This window comes from Cricetulus griseus, chromosome X (assembly GCF_003668045.3).
Source record: "Cricetulus griseus strain 17A/GY chromosome X, alternate assembly CriGri-PICRH-1.0, whole genome shotgun sequence".
Lineage (NCBI taxonomy): Eukaryota > Metazoa > Chordata > Mammalia > Rodentia > Cricetidae > Cricetulus > Cricetulus griseus.
This window is the reverse complement of record NC_048604.1, coordinates 99391867-99416244: the sequence shown is the minus strand read 5'-3', so window position 1 is coordinate 99416244 and position 24378 is coordinate 99391867. Positions and strand designations below refer to the sequence as shown.

General features: G+C 40.8%; 1 protein-coding gene and 1 pseudogene across 2 annotated transcripts in view; both read right to left on the bottom strand.

The window, feature by feature from the left end:
* Pir (pirin) overlaps positions 1-24378 on the bottom strand; it is a 103589-nt gene that overhangs the window by 15693 nt on the left and 63518 nt on the right. For both annotated transcript variants that reach the window (XM_027432673.2, XM_027432674.2), the window contains one exon: positions 10831-10875. In XM_027432673.2, the coding sequence (XP_027288474.1) occupies positions 10831-10875 (45 nt within the window). The remainder of the gene's footprint in view (positions 1-10830; positions 10876-24378) is intronic.
* LOC100773135 lies at positions 2335-3181 on the bottom strand (annotated as a pseudogene).

Here is a 24378-nt window from a genome sequence, read left to right as displayed (position 1 = left end):
CTTAAGTAATTGTTATATCTACCCAATGGCCACACTTTTGGTCAACTACTTAGCACCATAACATTCGTTTTAGTTTCAGAAATAACAGACTTAGAAAATCTTGAATTTCTGGGTTGTTTACGTTTGCTATTACTAAAGGCTAAAACTGATTGGCATTCACTGTGGAAAACAGCATGGAAGCGAATCCTGCATCATGTTATTCTGAATGCCATAACCAAGTGGTTTCACAGACTTCTTTTTGTTTTGTTTTTGCTTTTAGAGACAGGGTTTCTCTGTGTATCACTGGTTGTTCTGGAACTCACTCTGTAGATCAGGCTGGCCTCGAACTCACAGAGATCCACCCACCTCTGCCTCCCGAGTGCTGGGATTAAAAGCATGCACCACCAACACCCAGCTTTCATTGACTTTTAAAAGCTGTTGGAATTACAGGTTCATGAAAGTGTTCTCTTTTGTAAAATACAAACCTCATAAGAAGCAAGCAGACCTAAAAAAAAATGATCAAATAGCATCACTAATTCATTTCAACAAGATTTTACTGAGCATTTCCAATTTTCAAGACCTAGAGAAAAAAGCAAAGATGTACAAAGTAGATTCCTTGCTCTAAGTAATTCTAAATGTTCTTGGGATGAACCAAATATAAACACATGTAATTATCAGGGAAGAATTCAACTGAAAACTAAATGAGTCATATAGTAACTTATCGGATAATGAACAAGGTCTGAGTCTAAACCCTCTGGAGGAGTGTCTTCTAAACCTTCTGGAGGGGGTGCATTCTAAACACTCTAGAGATGGCTGCCTTGAGGATAGATAACTTTCCCTCCCTTTTATTCTAAGGCTTGCAGGTGAAATAAAGCCAGTCAACATTTAACAAAAAAGCTCACTGAGAATACAGAAGTCTTAGGGGCTCATTCATGTTGAAGTACCCCAAGCATTTGTTCTGAAGTAAGACTTGAACAGAGCTGTTCAGTGTGCAAGATAGGATAGATCTGCAAGAAAAAAAGCTTGGAAGAGGGTATTGCAGACAAGATGACAGAGTGTCACAGGTAGTGGGTGAAAATTTCTGGGAAAACTGTGAACCTCCTATCATAACTTTAACATTCCATTGGAAAGGAGGATGAAAATGTATCAAGGAAACCTTTCAAAATCATTCTTTTTTAATAGTTAAGAGACTTTATTCTAATAGCTATAATTACAGTGCTTGCCGAAATGAAAACTGAAAACAAGTATACAAAACAGTTGATTACTAACTGTGTATTGAAAGCAGTATGAGGTTCCACGACACCAAATAAACCAGCTCTGAGATTTCCCCAAGGTAAATTTAACAGCTCTAGCTTCTTCAGTGTTTATCAAAATACATAAGTAAAAAGTAGAGATGCCGGGCAGTGGTGGCATATGCCTTTTATCCCAGCACTTGGAGGCACAGGCAGGAGGATTTCTGTGAGTTCTAGACCAGCCTGGTCTACAAGAGCTAGTTCCAAGACAGTCTCCAAAGCCACAGAAAAACCCTGTCTCAAAAAAAAAAAGAAAAGAAAAGGAAGAAAGAAAAAGAAAAAAGCAGAGGTCATCTTTCTATGGCAGATCAGACCCTTGCAGGCCGAGGGAAAAAGCTACTTCACACATGTAGATGGGGGGTGCTCCAGGAAGTGGGTCTGGAATGGATCGACCCTCTCATCTTGCACTCACTCCTGCTGATGAGACCCAGGCCTCTGCCAGCGAATCCAATTGGGCCCAAGAATAAGCTGGGTATGTAGGCTGCCATCTGGCCGGGCCACACACCAAATACAAGCCGGGCCCTGCACCCCACAATGGCCCCCAGCCAACCCCTAGGTGACCATGTGAGCACAAGTATAAGCACAATGCTATGAAATGCAGGTGACCCAAAGACAGGCGAGTCACGGGGGCTCTACTGTGAACATGCAGCGGACAGTGATTTGTCACCTTCTCTCCTGTTCCCACAGGTGATCCGATGGACTAGCATTCAGGCCATTACTGCAAAACCTACACTAGGCATAGTCTCCATCCTGTGTGTCCAAGTGTTCTTGTCCTGTATTTTTATAACTATTTTAAAAAATGCAATGAGTTTGGGTTAAAAACCAACCACCAAATGGATACTGACACCAATCTATAGCCCAATGGCTCACAGAGGCCAGGTGCCCCTACACCCAAATGCCTTCTCAGTACTGACAGTGAGTTGATTCTCTTATTACAAAAAAAAAAAGCCAAGTAATATTGCATAGGAGTACCAGAAACCGCCTCAGTAGAAACAGAAATAAATAAATAAATAAATACATACATACATACATACATACATACATACATACATACATTAAATAAAAACCTGGCTGCGCCTGCACATGTACAGCACGGTGTGATGCACACTGTGACCAACCCATGGAGACAGCTTCTGGCACTCAGGACCACAGAGTCCCACTTTGCCACATGAGAGGAAAGCAGAGGGAGGAGAAGAGGAAGTGAAGGAGAGGGAGAGGTCTGGTTCACTTCTGGTTCCGAATCTGATTGAACAGCCAGACTAGTCCTTCATAGAGCCCATCCATGCTGGTGGTACAGGTGGCCTAAATGTACCAGTTCCTGTGGCATAGAGAGTGCAGCCCCAGCGTGTCTGTGATTTCGGCCATTTTCGTGGCACTGGGAAGATCCTGCTTGTTGGCAAACACCAGGAGAACCGCATCCCGGAGCTCATCTTCAGGTGGCATCTTCATGAGCTCCTCATTCATACGCTCTCTGTCTTTGCTGTCCACTACGAAGATCAAGCTTTGGGTGTTCTGGAAGTAATGGCGCCACAGCAACTGGATCTTGTCCTGTCCGCCCACATCCCACATGATGAAGCTAATATTCTTGTACTCAACTGTCTCCACATTGAAACTAATGGTGGGAATTGTAGTGACAATTTCACCCAGCTTCTGTTTGTATAGAAGTGTTGTCTTCCCTGCAGCATCCAGGCCCACCATGAGACTGCGCATTTCTTTTTTGCCAAAAAAGCCCTTGAAGAGGTTTGCAAAGATATTCCCCATGCTTGTGGACAGGTGGAAGCGGTACTGGCCAGAGACCTCCGTGGCAGCTGCTCCCAGCCAGGCCTTGGTTTCGCTCCCGCCTCAAAATCATTCTTATCCATACAAAGTTAAGTGAATGAGCTAGAGAGAGGGGGGGGGGAGGGAGAGAGGGAGAGAGACAGAGACAGACAGAGACAGAGACAGAAGAGAGAGAAACAGAGATAGAAATGCAGAGGACAGTGACACAGAGACAGGACACACACACACAGAGGGGCAGGGTAATGATCAGATGTGTGACTTGCAGAAATAATTTTGGAAGGAGAGCATAAAAGGAAATGGAGGGCAAGTCTGAGCTTATGAAAACCTGTTGTGTGTACTCTGAATGGGCTAAAGTGAACAATGTGAACAGAGTGAAAAAAAAAAGAGTGGTTGGAAGAGGAAAGGAGGGCTGGAAGGAGTGGAGAAAGAAGCTAAGTCTGACATGTTCCTCAGTAGGAGAACAAGCATGTGGTGACCCAAGGACTGCAGCAACAGTTCTGCAAGAGGGCTCTGGACAACGGAGAGGTCAGGGTGGGCTAGGTTAGGCTACCAGAAGCTATAGAGAAGGGCAAGATTTAGGCTGGGTCTTTCAGATGGGTATAAAAACAACAGCCAAGTGAACAGCTAACAGAAAGAAGATTCCAGATCTTATGCACCACTTCCTGCACAAGCATGAGCACTATCCCTATCAAACCCCTGTCATTCACACAAAAAGCCAGGCAGTAAATGACCTTGTCTCAAGAGAATGGGGCGGGGAGTGACAGGACAGGTCCTCTTCTGGCCTCCACAGACACACAGGCACATACATGAGTACATCTTTCACACACAAAGCAAGAAAAAAACAAAGATTTCAAGTCAAAACTTAAAAATTACTAAGGAAGTAATTATCTAAATAAAACAATAACTTGGTGATTTTAGAAACAGAATCACAATTTCTAAATCTGGGTCATACTAGCATTCAATCAGCTGTGTTTTCTAGAGAAGTCATCTTTCAGCCTATATTTTGTAGACAGGGGATCTATTCTATAGGGTGCATTTGGCTTCCAGTGTTGCTGACAAACATGAAATAGGATTCTAACAGAACAAGAGTTCTGATCCAGGAGTAGTGTTCCACGAAGTCCGTAGCTAGAACTGAGTGTGGCCTTGGATGGGAGGGAGACAAGATCCATATGCAGTTTCTCCACCAGCTAACTGAAATGCAGCTTTTCTTCAGTCATAAAAGTAGCAAACAAACCACAGCAGTATTTGCTGTATTGATAGCTCTGTCTCCAAGAGAAGTCACAGATATTTTTTATACCATTTCACAGTGTGGTGCATATCTCAAAATATAGTTTATGCTAGTTGTCACATAAAATTAAAGAGCAGACTTGCTACTAAATCACAGATTTTTCAAATGCCAGTAGAGAAGCAAAGATGTAGTTGTATCCTAAACTGGATCTTTAACACTTTAATAATGTCACTGAGTTTAAAAACATTGTCTGAGGGGTGCTTAGCAGATGTAAAAAAAAGTCCACAGCAAAAAAAAAATTAAAATGTGTTTAATCACTGGCTTTGGAGGACCAGGGTGGCTGGAGAATAAACCCAATTTTGGTGTATAACAACTTCCCTGGTGAAAATCCTTCAACCTTTTCCAATTCCAAAGATTCAGCATGAGCTCAGGCATAATCACTCTCTGCACTTTAGCAAGAGCCACCCCCAAACATAACATCCATTCATCAAAGGTATAGGTCAGCAAATGTCATGGAATGAATAATAGAACTCCATTGCCTTTCCACTTACACAGAGATTTGGCAAGAAAAGTCTGGGAGTCCGAGAGGAATGTCATTTAGAGCTGGATAATATTTTAAACTGTGACAGGGAATGGCATTTTATTAGGTGTGCTTTACTGACATCCTCTGCAAACAATGAACCATTTGTCTATCTTCAACTAATTCATATGTAACACCCAGTACCCACGTGATCCACTCCTGGACCCTGATTTTGTCATGTAGTATGTTTTGTGATACTTACTGTTTTAATAGAGTGAGCTGACAAGAGACAGCACTCAAAAATACTGCTGAATTGGTATTTCTCTGCACCTCATATCAGGGTAGTATGCTTGACAGCAGTTTTGATTAGCCTGTGAGGAAATCTTAATTTAGAAGCAGAGCTCAGCACGTCCAAAAGGCCCCTAATCCTGACTTGATGTTGGGGGCCAGTGCTGTCCATGCTCCCTACTGATATATAAGTGGAATCATGGTGTGTGTACAAAGGGGGACATTTGAAATGTTCTATCCCAAGGAACACTTCCTCGTTGACACCAGAGTCATTTCGAGGCTGGTAATTTTCGATCTACCACGAGTTTCTAGCTTCCTACTCAAAGTCTTCAAAACAGTGCAACTGCATCTTCATTTCCAGATCATTTCTATGATATTTCAGCCATCTGATTACTTCCTGAACCTAAAATAAGTCCCTCCAAAATATATCCTATTGTTTCTGACTACTTGTAATTATAAAATGAGCCAGATCAGATAATAAAATACTTTCCACTGGCAATCTTTGCCAAGAATGTTAAATTGAATAATGCAGTTAAGAAAAATTTAACCAAAAAATGTAATTGCAGGGTAGTTTTTGTTGCCTAAACAATCATAAAAGGGCAAAATATTTTAAAATCTGGTTTTTTTTATGTTGGAGTTCAGCTCCAGAGTGTGAGCTTCCTCCTTTCATTTCCTTCGCTTGATAAGAGCAAGTGTCTCACACTCTGTCCCACACATTCTGTTAACTTCCATCACAGATTTTAACACCATCAAATATATCTGTATAGCATAAACTCTTTCATCCGACACAACAGAGACCACTAAAAAATAAACTTCCTCTAGCAAGCACCTTAATTTAAAATGTAAAGTAATTTATAAGTTTTGATAAATAGAGTTTAAGTGTTTGAAAGCTAGATTGAAGTATTGTCCTTTATTTTAATTATTTCTTTAGCACATGTTTCTGTGTGTATATAGGTTTATGCATATATGTGTGTGTGCACGCGCTGTGTGTGTGTGTGTGTGTGTGTGTGTGTGTGTGTGTGTGTGTGTGTGTGTGTGTGTTAGTTTGGCTAGAGGTTGGCATTGGGTATCTTCCTCAATTGCTCTCCACCTTATCCTTTGAGACAGGGTCTCTCACTGAACCTGGAGCCCACTGATTGGTTGGCTAACAAGCCCCAGGGACCCTCCTGTCTTCCCCAACACAGCACTAATTTTACAGGTGCCCACTACTACCACCCCCAGCTTTCTTTTTTATGGGTGTTAGGGATCTGAACTCAGATCATCATTCTTGAACAGTAAGCACTTTGCCTAATGATTCAACTTTTCTGCCTCCTGTCTTCGTTTTTTTTTATTAACTACCCATAAGGCACCACCTAAATCCTTCCAGATTATTACAGTTCCCATAATCTCTTACTGTTCTGTCATATGTTTTCTCCAGCAATTAACTTTACAAATCATTTGACTTAGTCATAGAATTATCACATTTTTAATTTTATTCTAATAATTTGCTCTACAATATTCTTATAAGACAGGGTTTCTCACTGACTCTGGAGGTAGTCCGATGGCCAGCAAGCACCATTGATTGATCCCTTCTGCTCCTCCTCCTAACATTGGGGTCACAGGCACATAATCCCATGTTTAGCTTTTTACATGGGTTCCGAGAATTTGAAATAGGATGCCCAGCCCCATCCACATCACTAATCACTGAGGATGGTGATGAAGTAGATAAAGCCAGAGGCTGAGAGTCTCAGGAGCTCACTGGCTAGCCAGCATAGCTGAAACTGTCAAGTTCAGGTTTAATGAGAGACTCTGTAGGAAAAAAATAAGGTGTGTGTGGGGAAGGTAACTGAGGAAGTAACTTGATGTTGAACTCCATGTGAAACTCCACACAGGTACACACATCCACACTAGCAAATATATACACCACATGTACCACACCACACACACATTTTTAAATATCTTATCGTGCTTGGTTACATAAGGCCATTCCAAGCAAGTATATACTGTACTTTGAATATATTTCCCTCATACCACACTACCCTAACTCTTCTCTTCCCACCTCTCACTTTGTTCTCAAGTTAATAGCACTCTTAAATTTTTACTTTACATAGTCTTCCAAGATTACTTTTGCCATGCAAATTGTGGCCTCTTCTAGCCAACACACTAATTACATATGTTGATATTTCATTAACTGAACAACGGTATTTGACATTGTATAAAAGAGAATGACTTACTACCAGTTCCTGCCATCCTTGGTTGAGAGGGTGCCATTCATTTTTATAAGCAAGATAAAAGTGAGGTATTAACATTGGGAAACATTTCCTGGATTCTCGCTATAAACTTTGTAAGTGAGAATATTTTAACAGCTATTTCTGTCTGGTTATTTCTTTCTCTCTGGTGATTTGTTGTAGCTCTTTTGTTTTTCTCATTAGCAACCTCATGAAGGGGTAAATAGGAGCAAAGCAAGGAGATTGGATTCAAATGATGTCATTTGGCCTGTTGCTCATTGGTTAGAACAGAGTCCTGAGAGACCAGTTTAGGGAGCTGGATTCTGTCCATAGTCCAGTTTATTTTAGACATACCCAACTTCACTCAGAGGCTAGAGACCATAATTCTATCTTCTGCCAGATGTTTTGTACATGTGGTCCATGGTCATGGGTGTGTGGGAGGGGGAGTGGGGAATAAGCCAATGAGAAGAAGTGACTCGGGACAACTGGCTCTCATGTCAGGAAAAACAAGTGGAAGTCAGTCCCCCTTAGCCTGGAATTTCTGAACTCTTCATTTATTAACTCCTGAGGCTAAAGGTCTGTCCTGTTAAAAAGAGGCTGTAATTCCTGGTTAAAAGTGGATTGGCAGATGGCTTGTCAATTTTTCTACCATTCATCCTCTCCTTAATGCCATTTAAGACAAAAATCGTTTGTGAGCTTTTGCAGAGTCAAGATGCTAAGAAAGGTCTCCACTTTAAGAAAATAACAACTGCAAAGAATTAAAAATAGTAGTTCAAAATACATGAAGTTTGCAAAAGCTTGAATTATAATATGTATTTCATTTATTTATGTACTGTCCACAGCTGTTTTCATACTACAAGGGCAGGACATAGTAGTCCCAGAGATAAAAAATATTTGCTCTCTGGCCCATCCCATAAAGTTTGGTCCTTATTACTTTTTCTTATTCTACACAAACATTTCTAGAATCCTTAACACCTTAAAATTCTTGCCCTTTTTTTTTTTACTATATTCCATTTGTGCAAATTCTTGTCCTTTTTTACTATATTCCATTTGTGCAAATTATTTTTTATATTAAAATTATATTGAGGTGAGACCTCCAAGACAGATTTTTCCTTATTTTACAAAGTATTATATGATTTTCAGAATATCAAAAAAGTTAATGGTGCCTCATTCCTCCCAGATGGTTAGCACACTTCAGTGTACATACACAGGAGCTTGCTAGACCATTGCTGGAGGTTTTTTGTTGGCTTTGTACAACTTGAATCTTTCCTATTTTGAATGATAAAATAAGTAAATTTTGTTTGGAGCTTGTAATTAAAATGCTATTCAGTGAAAGAGGCACCAAACCCAATTATGCCATATTATGAATAAATTCTAATTACTGTTATTTCCAGATGCCATATTTTTGGAGACTATAAAGAATGGTTTAAATAAATCACCCTGGGTACATGGCATCATACCCTGTGCAGATATCATTAGCAAACCATCTGTCTGTAAATTGAGAATATATTGCCCAACAAGGATGTTCACTACAAATTGAGAATGTATTGCCCAAGGAGGAAGTTGTCTGCTGGCATCCCCCACAGTAGTGTGGTAGAGAGAGCCCAGATCTCTGACATGGGGAATCTTGGCCTACATATTGGGATGGCACACCCACATCCATGTCACTCACCACTGTGGATGAAGACGAGGAGGAAGAAGCCAGTGACTGAGTCTCTTACTCTAGCTTCTTCCTGAAGCACAACTCAAATGAATATTCTTGTGTAAGGAGCTGATTCAGATGATGATGCTCCAGGGAACAGCAGTCCAGATATGAGCAGAATTATTCAGGAAAAGGAAGTGGAGTAGTTACCTTTCTATTGCTGAGACCAAAACATCATGACCAAGGCAACTTATAAAAGAAATTGTTTGATTGGTTTCAGAGTGTTAAGTCCATGATGGTGGAACAACAGTATGGTGGTAAGAACAGCTATGAGTTCACATCATGATCCATAAGCAGAAGGTAGGGAGGGTACACTGGGAATGACATGAGTCTTTTAAAACATCAAAGCTCACCCCCCAACCCAGTGACACACCTCCTCCAACAAAAGCCATGACTCCTAGATTCTTCCTGAACAGCTCCACCAATTGGGAACCAAATATTCAAACACAGGATGGGGGTCATTCTCATTCACGTCACCACAGCAAGGAAGGACAGGCATCTGATCATGCACCCCCACTGTGAAAGACTTGAAACATAACTGCCTGTCATGGGAAACTCAGGCCTGGGCTCTGAGATAGCCTATCTGAAGGGTCAGCTAACTTCCAGAATGTTAATTCTCCGGAGCTTTTGTCTTTCCTGACTGGGACAGAGCAGCCTTTCCAAGTTTCAGAAAACGTGGCATAGATAATGGCAGTTGGAAGTTGGTCACCAGGTACTGAGGAAGCAAGGTCCTGTGGGATATAGCTGGGGCATTCATGGCGCATGCTGTCACACAGCCATTTGCTGCTATCCCAAGAGCCATTTCCTGATTCTAGGAAGATGGGAATGGCTGGGGTGGACACAAGCAGAGGCAACCTGCTCTGCATGCCTTTCTGCTATCATCTGGGTTCTGCCTTTTCTGCCATTGTGTTGGCTAGGCTTGAAAACACAAGCTGCCTTGATCTCTACATTATAACTGAACAGAGTGTACATAGGACATGGAGACTGGAATTGAGAAACACTTATGCATTAGTTACTTTTCTATTGCTGTGATTTAAAACAAAAAACATGACAAAGGAAACTTACAGAAGGAAGTGTTTATGTGGCTTATGGTTCCTTAGCAGCAGGCAGAGCAAGGTGACTGAAGCTGGAAGCTGAGCACTTTAAACTTGAACAGTGAGCAGGAAGCAAAAAGTAAGAACTAGCAACGGCAACAATCGTTAAACTCTCAAAGCGTATTTCCAGTGACACACTTCCTCAACAAAGCCACACTTCCTAAACATCCCCAAACAGCACCACCAACTGGGGACCAAGAATTAAAATGACAGCCTATGGAGGCCATTCTCTTTCACACCACCATAGCTAAGTTTGCATCTCGGGTATACAGATGTGAAACGTTGGCATAAATAACTTCTTTTAGATATCCCACTGCTCACGTATAAAATGACAGTTTGTTCTCAAGTATGTAATCCTTACAAACAACAACATATAACCCTTAGAAGGAAAAGAAATAGTGAGATATCTGGAATATCTGACTTGTTTTCTTCTATCTCCAGAGGGATAGGCAGACTGCTTCTCTCACTGGAGCCCTCTGGAGCTCAACCTCTTTATGGGCATGGAAACTGCTAACCCCTCAGATTTAACATGCATAACCATGCCTGTGCCTTTTGCCTAGCCCTTTTATTCATGCTGGTCTCTGTCACTGAACATTCTGGAAGCTGTAAGGCATGCTGCTCCAGATTGGTGTGACAAAGGAGGCACAGTATTCAGTTACACACAATATTCTCAGTAGTCTATCCTTTCAGTAGTTTGAATTAAAGTGCAATTGAATCCCAAATGGCATACCTTTTACTTACCAATATATACGTCTCCAGAGATGGTATAAATGAAGCTTGTCCACCCTGGAAAAGAACCAGATACATTACAATATTAATGGGCATAATATCAATTTATATATATTTATTAATATGCATTTTGGTTATATTATATGCAGGATATAAACATATATAATAGTAACAAAAGAAAAGTTGAAGATGAAATACTTTATTTTCTTTTAGATTCATGCTTCAAGATTTTAGTTCTGCAGTATTTATCCCTAGTGTACGAATGGACTTTGGGAGCCCATTCCACATAGAGGGATACTCTCTCAGCCTAGACACACAGGGAGGGCCTAGGTCCTGCTCCAAATGATGTGTTAAACTTTGATGGACCCCATGGAAGGCCTCACCCTCCCTGGGGAGCAGAAGGAGGATGGGATGGGGATTGGTGGAGAGCAGGGGAGGAGGGAGTGGGAGCTGGGATTGATATGTAAAATAAGATTGTTTCTAATTAAAGAAAAATATTTTAGTTCTGTGAGCTATTTCATATTTGCATATTTTCTCCCCCCCCCACACACATGCACACAAGTATGTACAATATAACATACTTCTATACCTAAAGGACGGCAATATATCTATCTGCCAAGAGTTGTATTAACAAATTATTTTGTTTTCATTTGTGTTATGAGTCGGGTACTCATAAAGGTCAGAAGGGGACATCAGATCCCCTGGAGCTGGGGTTCTAGGCATTTGTGAAGTGGCTGTTGGGGTCCAAACTATAGCCCTCCGATAGAGCAATGTGCACTCTGAATGTCTGAGCTGTCCACCAGCCCACAAATTGTTTCTTCCAGCACTATCACCATACTATAAGCTATAGAACTCCAGTCTTGTTTAATGTTCAGTTTGCTGTATTTCCAAGTAGAATGAAGTTGAACAATAACACTAAGGAGCATTTTTGTATTTAGTCAAGTACTGCTTTCCAGTGAACATATTCCTTTTTCTATCTATACTAAAAGAGTGCACACATCAGTAACAGGTACCACATCTTGGAGGGCTCTAGAGATTGACCTAACTGGGGCATCAACAGAGTGAAGAAGATACATACACACACACACACACACACACACACACACACACACACACACACACACACACACAAAACACACACACACACACACACACACACACACACACACACACACGGTGGGGACAGAATCTGGGATTGGGTGGGATTGTCTCTTAGGGAAGCTGCATATTGTACATACACACACAGCTGTACAAAATCTTAGCATGTTATCTATAGCTAAACAGGGAAGCATTGTTAATGCATACAGCTGGACAAGGGTTTATGACATATAGCTGAACAATGATGCAGATGATCTAATCTCAGGAGGAGCAGTCTCTGTAGGGAAGCACTCTTCAGGCTGGTAACAGCCCAGGGGTAGATGGAAGGTATGCCGGACATTTTATGTACAAACTCTTAACATTTACACTTGAACCAGATGAAGCCTTTGCCATCCTTCTGAGCCTTACCCAAGGAAGGTTTTGCCACTCCCATGCTGAGGCATTGGAGTCCTCATCATGGCTGTGCTCATGTCAACAACACACATGCACTCAGATCTTCACTGGCTCGCTACAAAGGGAAATCTAAAATCTTTAGTGGTTAGTAGGTTTCAGATGGCCTGTGAGCTCCCTGGAACTGTCCACACAACTGTTCATAGAAAAGGATACTGTGAGTCAGGCAGTGGTGGCGCACGCCTTTAATCCAAGCCCTTGGGAGGCAGAGGCAGGCAGATCTCTGTGAGTTAAGACCAGCCTGGTTTACAAGAACTAGCTCCAGGACAGCCTCCAAAGTTACAGAGAAACACTGTCTCAACCCCTCCCCCCCCCCCAAATAGGATACTGTGACCCATGGAGCTAACAGCTCAGAATTAGTAACAGCCCATTCTTCACATGCTCAGCAGAAGAAACTGGTTTCTGTAGATATTTATGCATTGTACCCCATGGCTCAGAAGAGATGCTGTGTTCCCACTGAGAGAAATGACCCCGGAAACGGCAAACTCAGAATAGATGAGAATGTCACTCCATATCTGTTCTGTGGAAAGATCAAGCGATGGAATTCATGGATGGATGGTGGGCATCAGACCGGAGTTTGTTTGGGAGTTGGTGATACAGTGACCAAGTCCAGTGAAGCAGGGAACAGGGAGAGCAAAGAGACTCTCAGGGTGTGGTTATGATGGTAAATGGGCTGAGATACAATAGTGGCACCAAAGGAAAATGAACTGGTAAACTTCAATATAAATTGAGCCATTAAGAAAATTTGAATGATGGCCAAATAAACATACTGAGTCAGGCCAGGAGAGACCTTTTCCTTCTCCTATTCCACAGTTTTATGTTTTTCTAGTTTTCTTGTGTGTATGTGTGTGCTTGTGCAATGTGCAGATGCATACACCTGTGAAGGTGCACGTGTGTGCACGGACATATAGAGGCCAGAGGTCAACTTCAGGTGTCCTTCCTTAGGAGCCATCCACCTTGTTGATACTGGCTCTCTCACTGGGACCTGGCGCTCACAGGTAAGACACGGGTGGCTTGCCCGCAAGTCCCAGGGATCTGTGTGTCTCTGCCACCCCAGTGCTAGCATTTCAAACACACGCCACTAATTCTGGCTTTTCCCAAGATTTTACTAGAATGAATCTAAGGCATTTGAGAGCAATGCTGTCTTGCTTCCTCCTTCATTTAGTCTCCCACCATTTACTGAACATGCATCATTGGTGCATGTTGTGGTTGCAAATGCAAGTAGCAAGATGGTACAGGCACTGGTATTCAAGTGGGACAATGTGAGGCTAGAAAGTCCCTTGGAGATGAGGAAAACACATGCCGTTTATCTGTAGCCCCATTCTTGTGTGCACAGCCTGGCTCTGCAAGGGCCTTTGTTTCTCTCTAATGGATGATCCGTTCTATTCCTATTTAGCCTAATTTAGAATTCTAGTCTACAACCAAATCCCTTTCCTCTCAGCATAAAAAAAGTTTGGATTGAAAATGGTTAACATTTCTTCTTCTAAGCGCAAACGGCTTTATTTCTGTTATCTTGAGAAAAAAGTTAACATGTTATTTCAAGAATACCAAAGCATGGACCATCTAAACTGTAAACCTTTCTGTAATTCTCAGAACTACCCCATCATAAACGGTGAGTAATTTGATATTTGTACTTTGGGGGACTTTTTCCTTTTATGTACTGCATATTATTTGCTTCAAAATTAGAAGAAACTCAATGTTGTCTTTTAAACATCTTTCCGTGTCAAAACACGAAGCAGTAACTCATCCTTAAGGAAAGCCTGCAGGGTGTTCCATCATCATGAATGTGTTTTTGTTCGTACAATCAATCCTCCCTTAATACATCCAAGGAAGTTAAAAGGTGATTATTTCTAGAACTGACAAAACCTCTCCACTCTCAGTTGCTCAGTTGAAGTTTTTATGTCTGGATCTTTTAACTCGTCTCCATCTCATTTCTCCTTCACTGACAGCTTCACTCTCCAGACAGTAGTCTGCAGTAGTCACTTGAGTCTGTTTTCTTTCCTTTGAAAATCGTTTTATGACCAAACCCAGAAGGACAAAGTGTGTGCTTCTACATGCATTCACCTGTCTTTGCTGCTTGTTAAAGTAATCTACTAGGACACACAGTGTAACACAGCTCAGTATAACACAGTTCATGTAGCTAGGTAGAAAGCACAGAGCATTAGATCTAGTGCAACAGTAAGACATCCACCTACACATGCTATCAAGCTTTGTTTCATTTATAGGGAGCACTGTTTCTTGGGGCTGCCAAAAGGAAAGTAAGTGTTAAATAGGAGAAATGAATGCAATCAATATGTTTAAGAAGAAACATTTTGTTCCAATTCCTTCTTGCTAAAAGCAGGATTGCATCAGCCAAGGGCTGTCCCCTGTGTACTTTTCATGTCATTCTTCCTTCCTTCAACTCTCCTCTCACTTTTATGCCATGCATTAGGAGTTGATGCCACCCTCAAGTTTTTGTCATTCTATCAGAGGTCACATAGCCTACATTTCCTTGTGTCCACAAATATGGTGGCCACCCTTCTGTCTTTTTGCAGCTAGGAAGATCTTTCCTTCCCTTGGGAAATCACAAATAAAATGTGGTGAGATGAAGATCATGTTTTTCTTCTAGTCCCCTAGGACAGTTAAGTCAGCCACACACACAAGTCCTTCAGCCAAACACAAAACAAATGTACAACATGGTTTTTAAATATGTAAATCATTTTCTGTTGCATTTGCTCTATTTCCAGGGAGGTTCCTGATTCTTAAAAATATCCCTAGTGAGAGATTTCCTCAGCCTACATTCCTTGGCTTAAGCCAGACCATTTTTCTCCGTGTCTTCATTAAGAGTTCATAATTCCAGTGAATTTACAGCTACTCTCATGCAGTATGTGGCAGAAGTAAAAAACATGGCCTGCTGACCCACCAAATTCCTAAACAGAAGTCAGTTAAGTAGAAGAAAAGAGAGAAGGCAATGGGGCTAAGAAGAGACTATACCCATCCCCAAATTTAGGATTATGCTGTTTGCCAGACCCCAAAGCCACCATGATCCCAAGAGCCTGCATCAGAATCCTTCTTCCTGCTTCCTTTATTTTTTAGACATTGCCTCACTAAGTAGCTCAGGCTGCCTTCAAATTCACTGTCTAGCCTAGGCTGACTTCACATTCCTCAGAGAATCCTCCTGCCTTTGTCTCCTTTCTTTCTTTCTTCTACCTTATTTAAAAACAACCATTTCACATATTAATCCCCCGTTCCCTGTCCCTTCCATCCTCCCATGCCCCCTACCACCCCTCCCAACCCAACCCCCACCCACTCCCCAAGGACAGCGAGGCCTTCCATGGGGGATCATCAAAGTCTGCCACATTTTTTTGGGCAAGGGCCTAGGCCCTCCTTCGTGTATCTGGGCTGAAATAGTATCTCTCCATAGGGAATGGGTCCCCAGAGTTCATTTGTACACTAGGGATAAATACATGTTCCACTGTTAGAGATCCCATAGCCTGCCCAGGCCTCATAACTGGCACCCACATTCAGAGGGCTTGGTTCGGTCCAATGCTGGTTCCCCAGCTTTATGACTGGGGTCCATGTTCTCTCACGAGGTCAGGTCAGCTGGTTCTGTAGGTTTCTCCAGCACAGTCTTGACTGCTTTGCTCATCCCTCCTTCCTCTCTACAACTGGATTCCAGGAGTATGGCTCAGTGTTTAGCTGTGGGTGCCTGCTTCTGCTTTCATCAACCACTGGATGAAGGCTGTTCAGGGGGCCTGGTTTGGTCTTATGTTGGTTCACCAGTTGTCAGACCTTGTTCAGGTCAGCTGTTTCTGTGGGTTTCCCCAGCATGGTCTTGACCCCTTTGCTCATCCCTCTTCTCTTTCTACAACTGGATTCCAGGAGTTGGGCTTAGTGCTTAGCTGTGGATCTCTGTTTCTGTTTCCATGAGCTATTGGATGAAGGCTCTAGGATGGCATTTAAGGTGGTCAACATTTGCCTCTGTCCTTGAATGCTGGGATTAAATGCATGCACCTCCACATTTTTTAAAAAGTGTAGTTCTACATCCATGCATTAAAAACAATTTCATTGAAGGATAGAAAATTTAAGAAAGTGTTCAACATCCTTAGCCATCAGGGAAATACAAATCAAAACAACTCTGAGATACCATCTTACTCCTGTCAGAATGGCCAAAATCAAAAACACCAATGACAGTTCATGTTGGAGAGGATGTGGAGAAAGGGGAACATTTCTCCACTGCTGGTGGGAGTGCCAACTTGTACAGCCACTTTGGAAATCAGTATGGCGACTCCTCAAGAAAATGGGAATCAGTCTACCACAAGATCCAGCAATTCCACTCTTAGGCATATACCCAAAAGAAGCACATTCATACAACAAAGACATCTGTTCAACAATGTTCATAGCAGCACTATTTGTAATAGCCAGAAACTGGAAGCAGCCTAGATGCCCCTCAATCGAAGAATGGATAGAGAAAATGTGTTACGTTTATACAATGGAGTACTTCTCAGCGGGGAAAAAAAATAATGGAATCTTGAAATTTGCAAGAAAATGGATGGATCTAGAAGAAACCATTCTGAGCGAGGTAACCCAATTGCAAAAAGTCAAACATGGTATGTACTCATGCATATTCGTATTTTAGACATAGAGTAAGGATTACCAGCCTACAATCCACACTGCCAAAGAAGCTAATAAACAAGGAGGACCCTAAGAGAGACATACATGGTCCCCTGGAGAAGGGGAGAGGGTCAAGATCTGCTGAGGAAATTGGGAGCACGGGAAGAGGGGAGAGGGAGCTAGGAGAATGAGAAGGGGAGAAAAAGAGGGATGCATAGGACATGAGGGAGCAGAAAGTCTGAGTCAGGGGAAGAATAGATGATAACAAGAATGGAGATATCATAATAGAGGGAGACATTTCTGGTTTACAGAGAAATCAGGCACTAGGGAAATGTCTGGAGATCTACAAAGATGACACCAGCTAACTATCTCAGCAACGGAGGAGAGGCTACCTTAAATGCCCTCCCCTGATTATGAGATTGATGACTGACTTATATGCCATCCTATAGCCTTCATCCAGCAGCTGGTGGAAGTAGAAGCAGACACCCACAACTAATCACTGAACTGAACTGGAACCCAGATTCAGAGAAGGACGAGTGAAGAGCACAGGGGTCCAGACCAGGCTGGTGAAACCCACAGGAACAGCTGACCTGAACATCCGGGAACTCTTGCTCCCCAGACTGATAGCTGGAATACCAGCATGGGACTGATCCAGACCTAAGGAACACGGGTTTCTGTGAGGAGACCTCGGAAATCTACAGGACCTCCTGTAGTATTTCAGTACTTATCCCTAGCATAGGTGTGGACTTTGGGAGCCCATTCCATATAGAGGAATACTCCCTGAGCCAAGACACATGGGGGTGGGCCGAGGCCCTATCCCAAAGGATACAATAGACACTGATAACTCCCTTGGAAGGCCTCACCATCCAGGGGGAGCAGAAAGGATATGTGATAGATAGGGTTTTAGTTGGGGGGGCAGTAGGGGAGGACGGGTGGGAGAAGGGAACTGGGATTGCCATGTAAAACAATCCTGTTTTTAATTCGAATAAAAAAGTTGGAAAAAAAGAAATGAAAACTTTCTACTGGGGGATCTTAACAGGCCTTTTTTTTTTCAATGAACAAAATTGAAGTGAAGTGACATTGTGGGGCAATGGGTGTGTGAATTTTGGACTTTAGTAGTATTCTAGTCCTAACTAAACTGTTTCCAGCTATGTGACCTAGGGTAATACATTTAACTTTGGCATGATGTATGTAAGTTATAGATCAAAAAATGCATAATTTTAGTTTTGTATTAAGAATGACCCCACCTCAGCAACATGTGCTTAATAGCTTCCTCTCTGATTTACAAAAAGTATTTATAAATATTAGACATAATAATAAACATAAATTCCTAAAAAAAAAAGAAAAGAAAATTTCAGTTCAATGGTACAAGTTCAGGATACTTATTTTTATAATATGGTACTAAAATTACTAACTGTAAATTCTCAAAAAAATGTCATCTTTAGTGCTATGAGATAGCTCAGTGGTTAAGAGTACTATTGTTGGGCTGGAGAGATGGCTCAGAGGTTAAGAGCACCGACTATTCTTCCAGAGGTCCTGAGTTCAAGTCCCAGCAACCACATGGTGGCTCACAACCATCCGTTATGAGGTCTGGTACCCTCTTCTGATGTGCAGATATACATGGAAGCAGAATGTTGTATACATAATAAATAAATAAAATTAAAAAAATAAAAAAGAGTACTATTGTTGTTGTGGAGAAGCCGGGTTCAGTTCCCAGAACCCAACAAGTGGCTCCAATTCTAGAGGATGCAATGCTTTTTTTCTGATGTCCACAGATACAAGGTACACATGTGGTACATATACATACATATGTACGTACATACATATATACATACATAGTACAGTCGAAACACTCATACATGTGAAATAAAACAAAAAAAATTCTATGCTAGGTATGGTAATGCATGCCTTTAATCCCACCACTTTGGAGGCAGAGACAGGTGGATCTCTGTGAGTTTGAGGCCAGCCTGGTCTACATAGTGAGTCCCAGGACAGCCAGGGCTGCATCTGCCTAAAAACAAAACAAAACAAAACAAAAAAAATGTTCTGTTTAAATCATTAAAATAACTATGTAAGGTAGTAATATGTTAGGTATCTAGATTTAGTGAGTATACAGTGTATCTATACTTTAAAACACCATGTTGCACACGAAGAAGTAACACTAATTTACTGGCCAATTGAAAATAATTTTAAAAAGAGGGGCTGGGGATGTGTCTTAGTGGTAGAGCAGACATATGTCTCTGGGTTTCAACCCTACCACTGCAAAGAAAAAAATTTTAAAAGAAAACTAATTCCAGAAAAGTAAACACACCAACACAAAAGACAAGCAACAAAATACCTAGTAACCCAGAGAACATTTTCATGACCTTGGGTTTGGGGATGATGATTAAAGAAACCACAGAGTGACTATTAAGGAACAGATCTGTAAACTCAAGACAATTTTTATTTATTACAATAGAGTAATAGTACAGAAAATGAGAGTTATAAAGGAGAAGATATTTATAATGCAAATGATGATGACTAAACCTCAGAACATACAGAGTTGCTATAAATCAATATGAAAAGGACATACAGCTCACCCAAAGTAAAATAATATAAAATTTCTTGCTAAGTTTACAACTGCCTCAGATCTATATTTATCAATGTTTGGAAGACTAATTGATTTATATCCATAACAATTAAATGTATATCATAACTTGGAGGGAAACTAAGATCAAGTAGTCTAATGTACTACTACTAAGCACTTTGCCAATCTCTCTACTTAGTAACAGTGATTTAGAATACTTAATTCACTTAATTAACTTCAATTAACAAGCAAGACAATCATTACAGACATGTTACAGGACAAGCTGAGTATCTGACATAGTGAACAAAAAAATCACACTTTCTCTTTAACAACTCCTTCCAATGTACAGTTCTACATGTATTAGTCATGGTTATGGTTCCTCTTTAACAACAGAGAAACTGTAAGAAGACAGACAAGAACTCTGAGACACCCCCTATCATGTGTTTCTCTAGGCTTTTGCAAATCATTAAAAACATCATAATGAGCTGGGGGTATGGCTCGGTGGTAAAACATTTGTTTAACATCCATGAGGTTCTGGGTTCCGGCCTCAGTATGGAAAAAAGTCAGAAATTAAAGGGAGTGGGAATCACTACTCATGTTTTATCTACTGACCATATGAAAACTGTAGTACACTTTGCACAGAAGCAGAAGCTGTAGCATGACTGTTCTAATTTCATTTCTGTTGCTGTGGTTAAATATCCTAACCAAAAGCAATCTGGAGATGAAAAGATTTATTAGGCTTACAATTCCAGGTTACAGTCCATCATTTCAGGGATGTTTCAAAGCAAAGCTTAAAACTCTAGTCTCATCTTACCCAGTCAAGACCAAAGACAAATGAATACATTTATGCTGCCTGTCTGCTTGCCTGCTTGCTTGCTATGAGCTAGCTTTCTTTGTTCTTACAGAGCTCATGGCTCAGTCCATGAAATGGTGCTGCTCACATTCAGGATAGATCTTTTCACTTCAATTAACAATCAAGACAATCCCTCACAGACATGCCCACAGACCAGCCTGATCTAGAAAACTTGTCATTGAGCCTCTCTTCCTAGGGATTTCAGGTTGTTGCATATTGACAATTAAACAAAACCAACACAGTGGTGAACTATATGATGATCCCATGATTCCTCCTGTTGTCATAATAATAATAACAACACAAACCCATCTTTCTGAATGTGACCAGCACCTGGCGGCTTACTTCTGGCTAGTATAGCAAAAATTACAGGGCATTGCTTCTGGGATTGCTCATTCTCTTTTGATCTCTCACATGAATGCATTGATGAAGTCAGAAGTCCTGTGAACCATCCTATGATGAGGCCCATGTGGCAAGGAACAGAGAACCCTGCCAACAATCACATGAGTGTGAGTTTGGAAGGGTCACCTTCCCAGTGCAGCTAAGGATGACAAAGATGGTGGATGGCATCTTCGTTATAGCATTGTAATAGTGCCTGGGCCGGAGGACACAACCATGATAGGAGATAATACAAATTGTCTTAAAGTATTAAGTTCCAGGTTGGTTTGTTATACATCCACATAGGTAACTTGTACAATAAGATTCACCTGAAGATAAACTATATAGTCTGGTATTAATGTTTAGTATTTCTACTAAGATTTTCAAAATCACAATGTCCAAAATATGAAAAATGAACTGAGTTACTAGGGACGTGGGGCAGGAATTATCTGATATCTTACCTGAAGAACCTAGTGCATGTTATCATCATCATCATCATCATCATCATCATCATCATCAAACACTACAAAACAAGCAAAATGCTGTGGCCAAGTGTTTTTGAGCCACAAACCTTAGTTATCCTTTTGAAAAAAATATGGAGTGTTCCATTATGAAATAAAGTAATGTATTAGGAAATGCTAAAAGAAAAGTTTTAATGACAAAAATTACAACAGCAAAATTTATACTAACATATTACCTACATCAAAAATAATTACCTAGCCAGGAGTTGGTGGTTCATGCCTTTAATCCCAGCACTCGGGAGGCAGAGGCAGGCAGATCTCTGTGAGTTTGAGGTCAACTTGGTCTACAAAAGCTAGTTCCAGGACAGGCTCCAAAGCCAAAGAGAAATCCTATCTCGAAAAACCAAAATAATAATAATAATAGTAATAATAATAATAATAATAATAATAATAATAATAATAATTCCCTAAAAACACCCTAATGTGATTTACTAATACAACATGTTGAAATTCACTTTTTTCCATTCATTTATTTAGCTCATAAATAAAGTCATGCACAATTATGACACAGAATACAGTATGTTCACAATGGCATGGCTAAATTAAACCAATTAACATGTTATATCACACATATTCGTCGTTTTTGTTTTGAGAACACTTAAAATATACTATCTCACAACTTTTAAAATATAGCACATTTTTATCAACCATATTTATCATGCTCTCAGTATACCTCAAGACTTCAGAGAGTCCATACCTCTTGTCCAACTGCAGTTTTATATCCTTAAACCAATCGTTTTGAAATTCACTTTTTAAATTGAATGGGAAAGAGGTGGCTCTTTTCCTCTTTTATTCATTCCAAGGCAAACACAGAAGCCAATTTATAGTGACATTGTTTCAGATGATAATCTTTGTTTCCCACTATTACTGCAAGAATCATACTGACATCAGTCTGCTTCTACGTAATAGCTCCTTTTGCTCTGATTTCCCTGATATCCTCTTCTATTTATATAGACTTTGATGACGACAGCATGCCCACTTGGATTACCCGGACTAACCTCTCATCATTAGTTGGGCTCCATTCCTGGAGCAATACCTAAGGCAATCAGCTGAAAAAGAGAAAAGTTGACTTTGGTTCATGCTGTAGAGGTCTCAGTCCATGACCAGTTGGCCAAGTTGCTCCTGGGCTTATATGAAGTAAGGCAACATGGCAAACATTACTGGCAGAACTAGCTTCTTGATTCATAGCAGCCAAAAAGAAAAGAAGAAAGAAAGAAAGAAAGAAAGAAAGAAAGAAAGAAAGAAAGAAAGAAAGAAAGAGGAGAATCCAGGGCCTCCGTATCATCTTTAGGGGCACATCCCTCAAGATCTAACCTCCCCCAGACACAACCTTCCACTCCAGTAGCAACACAGGTTGAAACCAAAGAACAGTCCATTTCAAGAGCCTTAATTTACTCAAAGCTGCAAAGTCCCCCTCCTTTCTTTTAGACAGAGTCTCAAGTATTTCAAGCTGGCATTGCATTCGCCATGTAGGTGAGATGCCCTCAAACTCCTGATCCTCCTGCTACTGTGTCTACTTCCTGACTACCATGATTACAGGCCTTCATTAACACACATGGCACTTTTTTGCTATCATTTTGAGGCAGGGTCTCATGTAGCCTAGACTGACCTCCAATTTTCTATGTAGCCAAGGGTGACCTTTAATTTGCCTATACTTTTTAGGATCTGGAATTATAAGCGAGCTCCACCATACATAGCTGCAAACTCCCCTTTGTTATAACCCAGTTTCAGGTCCTGGAAGTTATTACATAAACATCATGAGGGAGGGAGGACATTATTCTGCCTACTAGAGTGGTACTATACATTGTCTGAAGATAGTTTTGTTATCAATTTATCTACACCATAAAGAAAAGTTATAAAAGAAGGAAAAGGTTCACTGAATGGAAACTTTCCCACACCCTAACAATTTTCCATAATTAACACTCCAAACCATGCTGTAAAGTACCCAGAAGCAGAGATGCTATGTAGAAAGATGGAGAAAACAGTCAGTAGAAAAAGGGGTCCTGAACATCAGAAGGTATAAGTTTCTTGGAAAAGACTGATATTTTCCTAGAACTGCAAATTTATGCCCTTCATGATGAATGCTAACAATATTGTTGACACATCAATTTACAGCAAGAAAATCAGATTTCCTTGCAAGAGATGCTAAAAGTCACCATGCAAAAAAAATGGACCCTACTGATTCTTATTTTAGCCAAGAGCTAATGGGAAAAATGTGTGGCCAATGCAAAAGAAATCTAGTACTGTCAGAAACTGGACAGATTGGATTCTTGGTAAATGATGCATCGTCAGGCTCAATTCCTGATATCAACCATCTTCCAAATCACCACTGCATGAAACATCTGTTTTCTGCGAGATTAGCACAACCCAACTGAAACGTGCCTAGCCCAAAGGAAAGAAAGATGCTAAAAATTGATTCTAATGCTATTTATGGGAAAGAATTCAGATAAAACCTGATAGGGTTCAGGAAAAATGTATCCAGGCTCTCCCTTAACTGTGTTTCCCTTGGGGCACAGGCATTTTCTTGGTATCCGAGGTGGGATGGTAGCAATGTGTGCTTCCATTTCTATCCAATTAGTCTGGCAATGACACAAGCAAGTCAACAGTAAATTAGACTGCTTATGCCAGAAGCCAAACACAACCCAGAAACCCACGTCAAATCACTTTACCATGAGTAACAACACCGTCAAATATGATAAACTAAACATGTCTGGAACACAGCCAATGGGCCACACATTTCAAGGATTATTTGATGCAATAAAGCATCCAATTAAAATGAGTTTAGACACTTCTTGGAGCTGCAATGGAATTTGACCTAGAAAAATGGTGACCAAAAAAAAAAAGAGAAGAGTTAACCTTGATTTAAGTAACTTCATAATAAAATACAAGCTGCGTAAGTTGATACCTAGTATGTCTGAATATAGACAGCCAATGTCATTGATACTACAAATAAATACGTGGGATTAAATATCCAATTAATTGTATGTCGGAGAGCAGGCAGGAAAAGCGTCAAGCTTTTGCATTTGGCACCTATTCTATGGAAGCATTCACTGGCAGTCTTGGCTAATTTAAACATAAAGTTCCTAAAATATCACGTAGAAGTT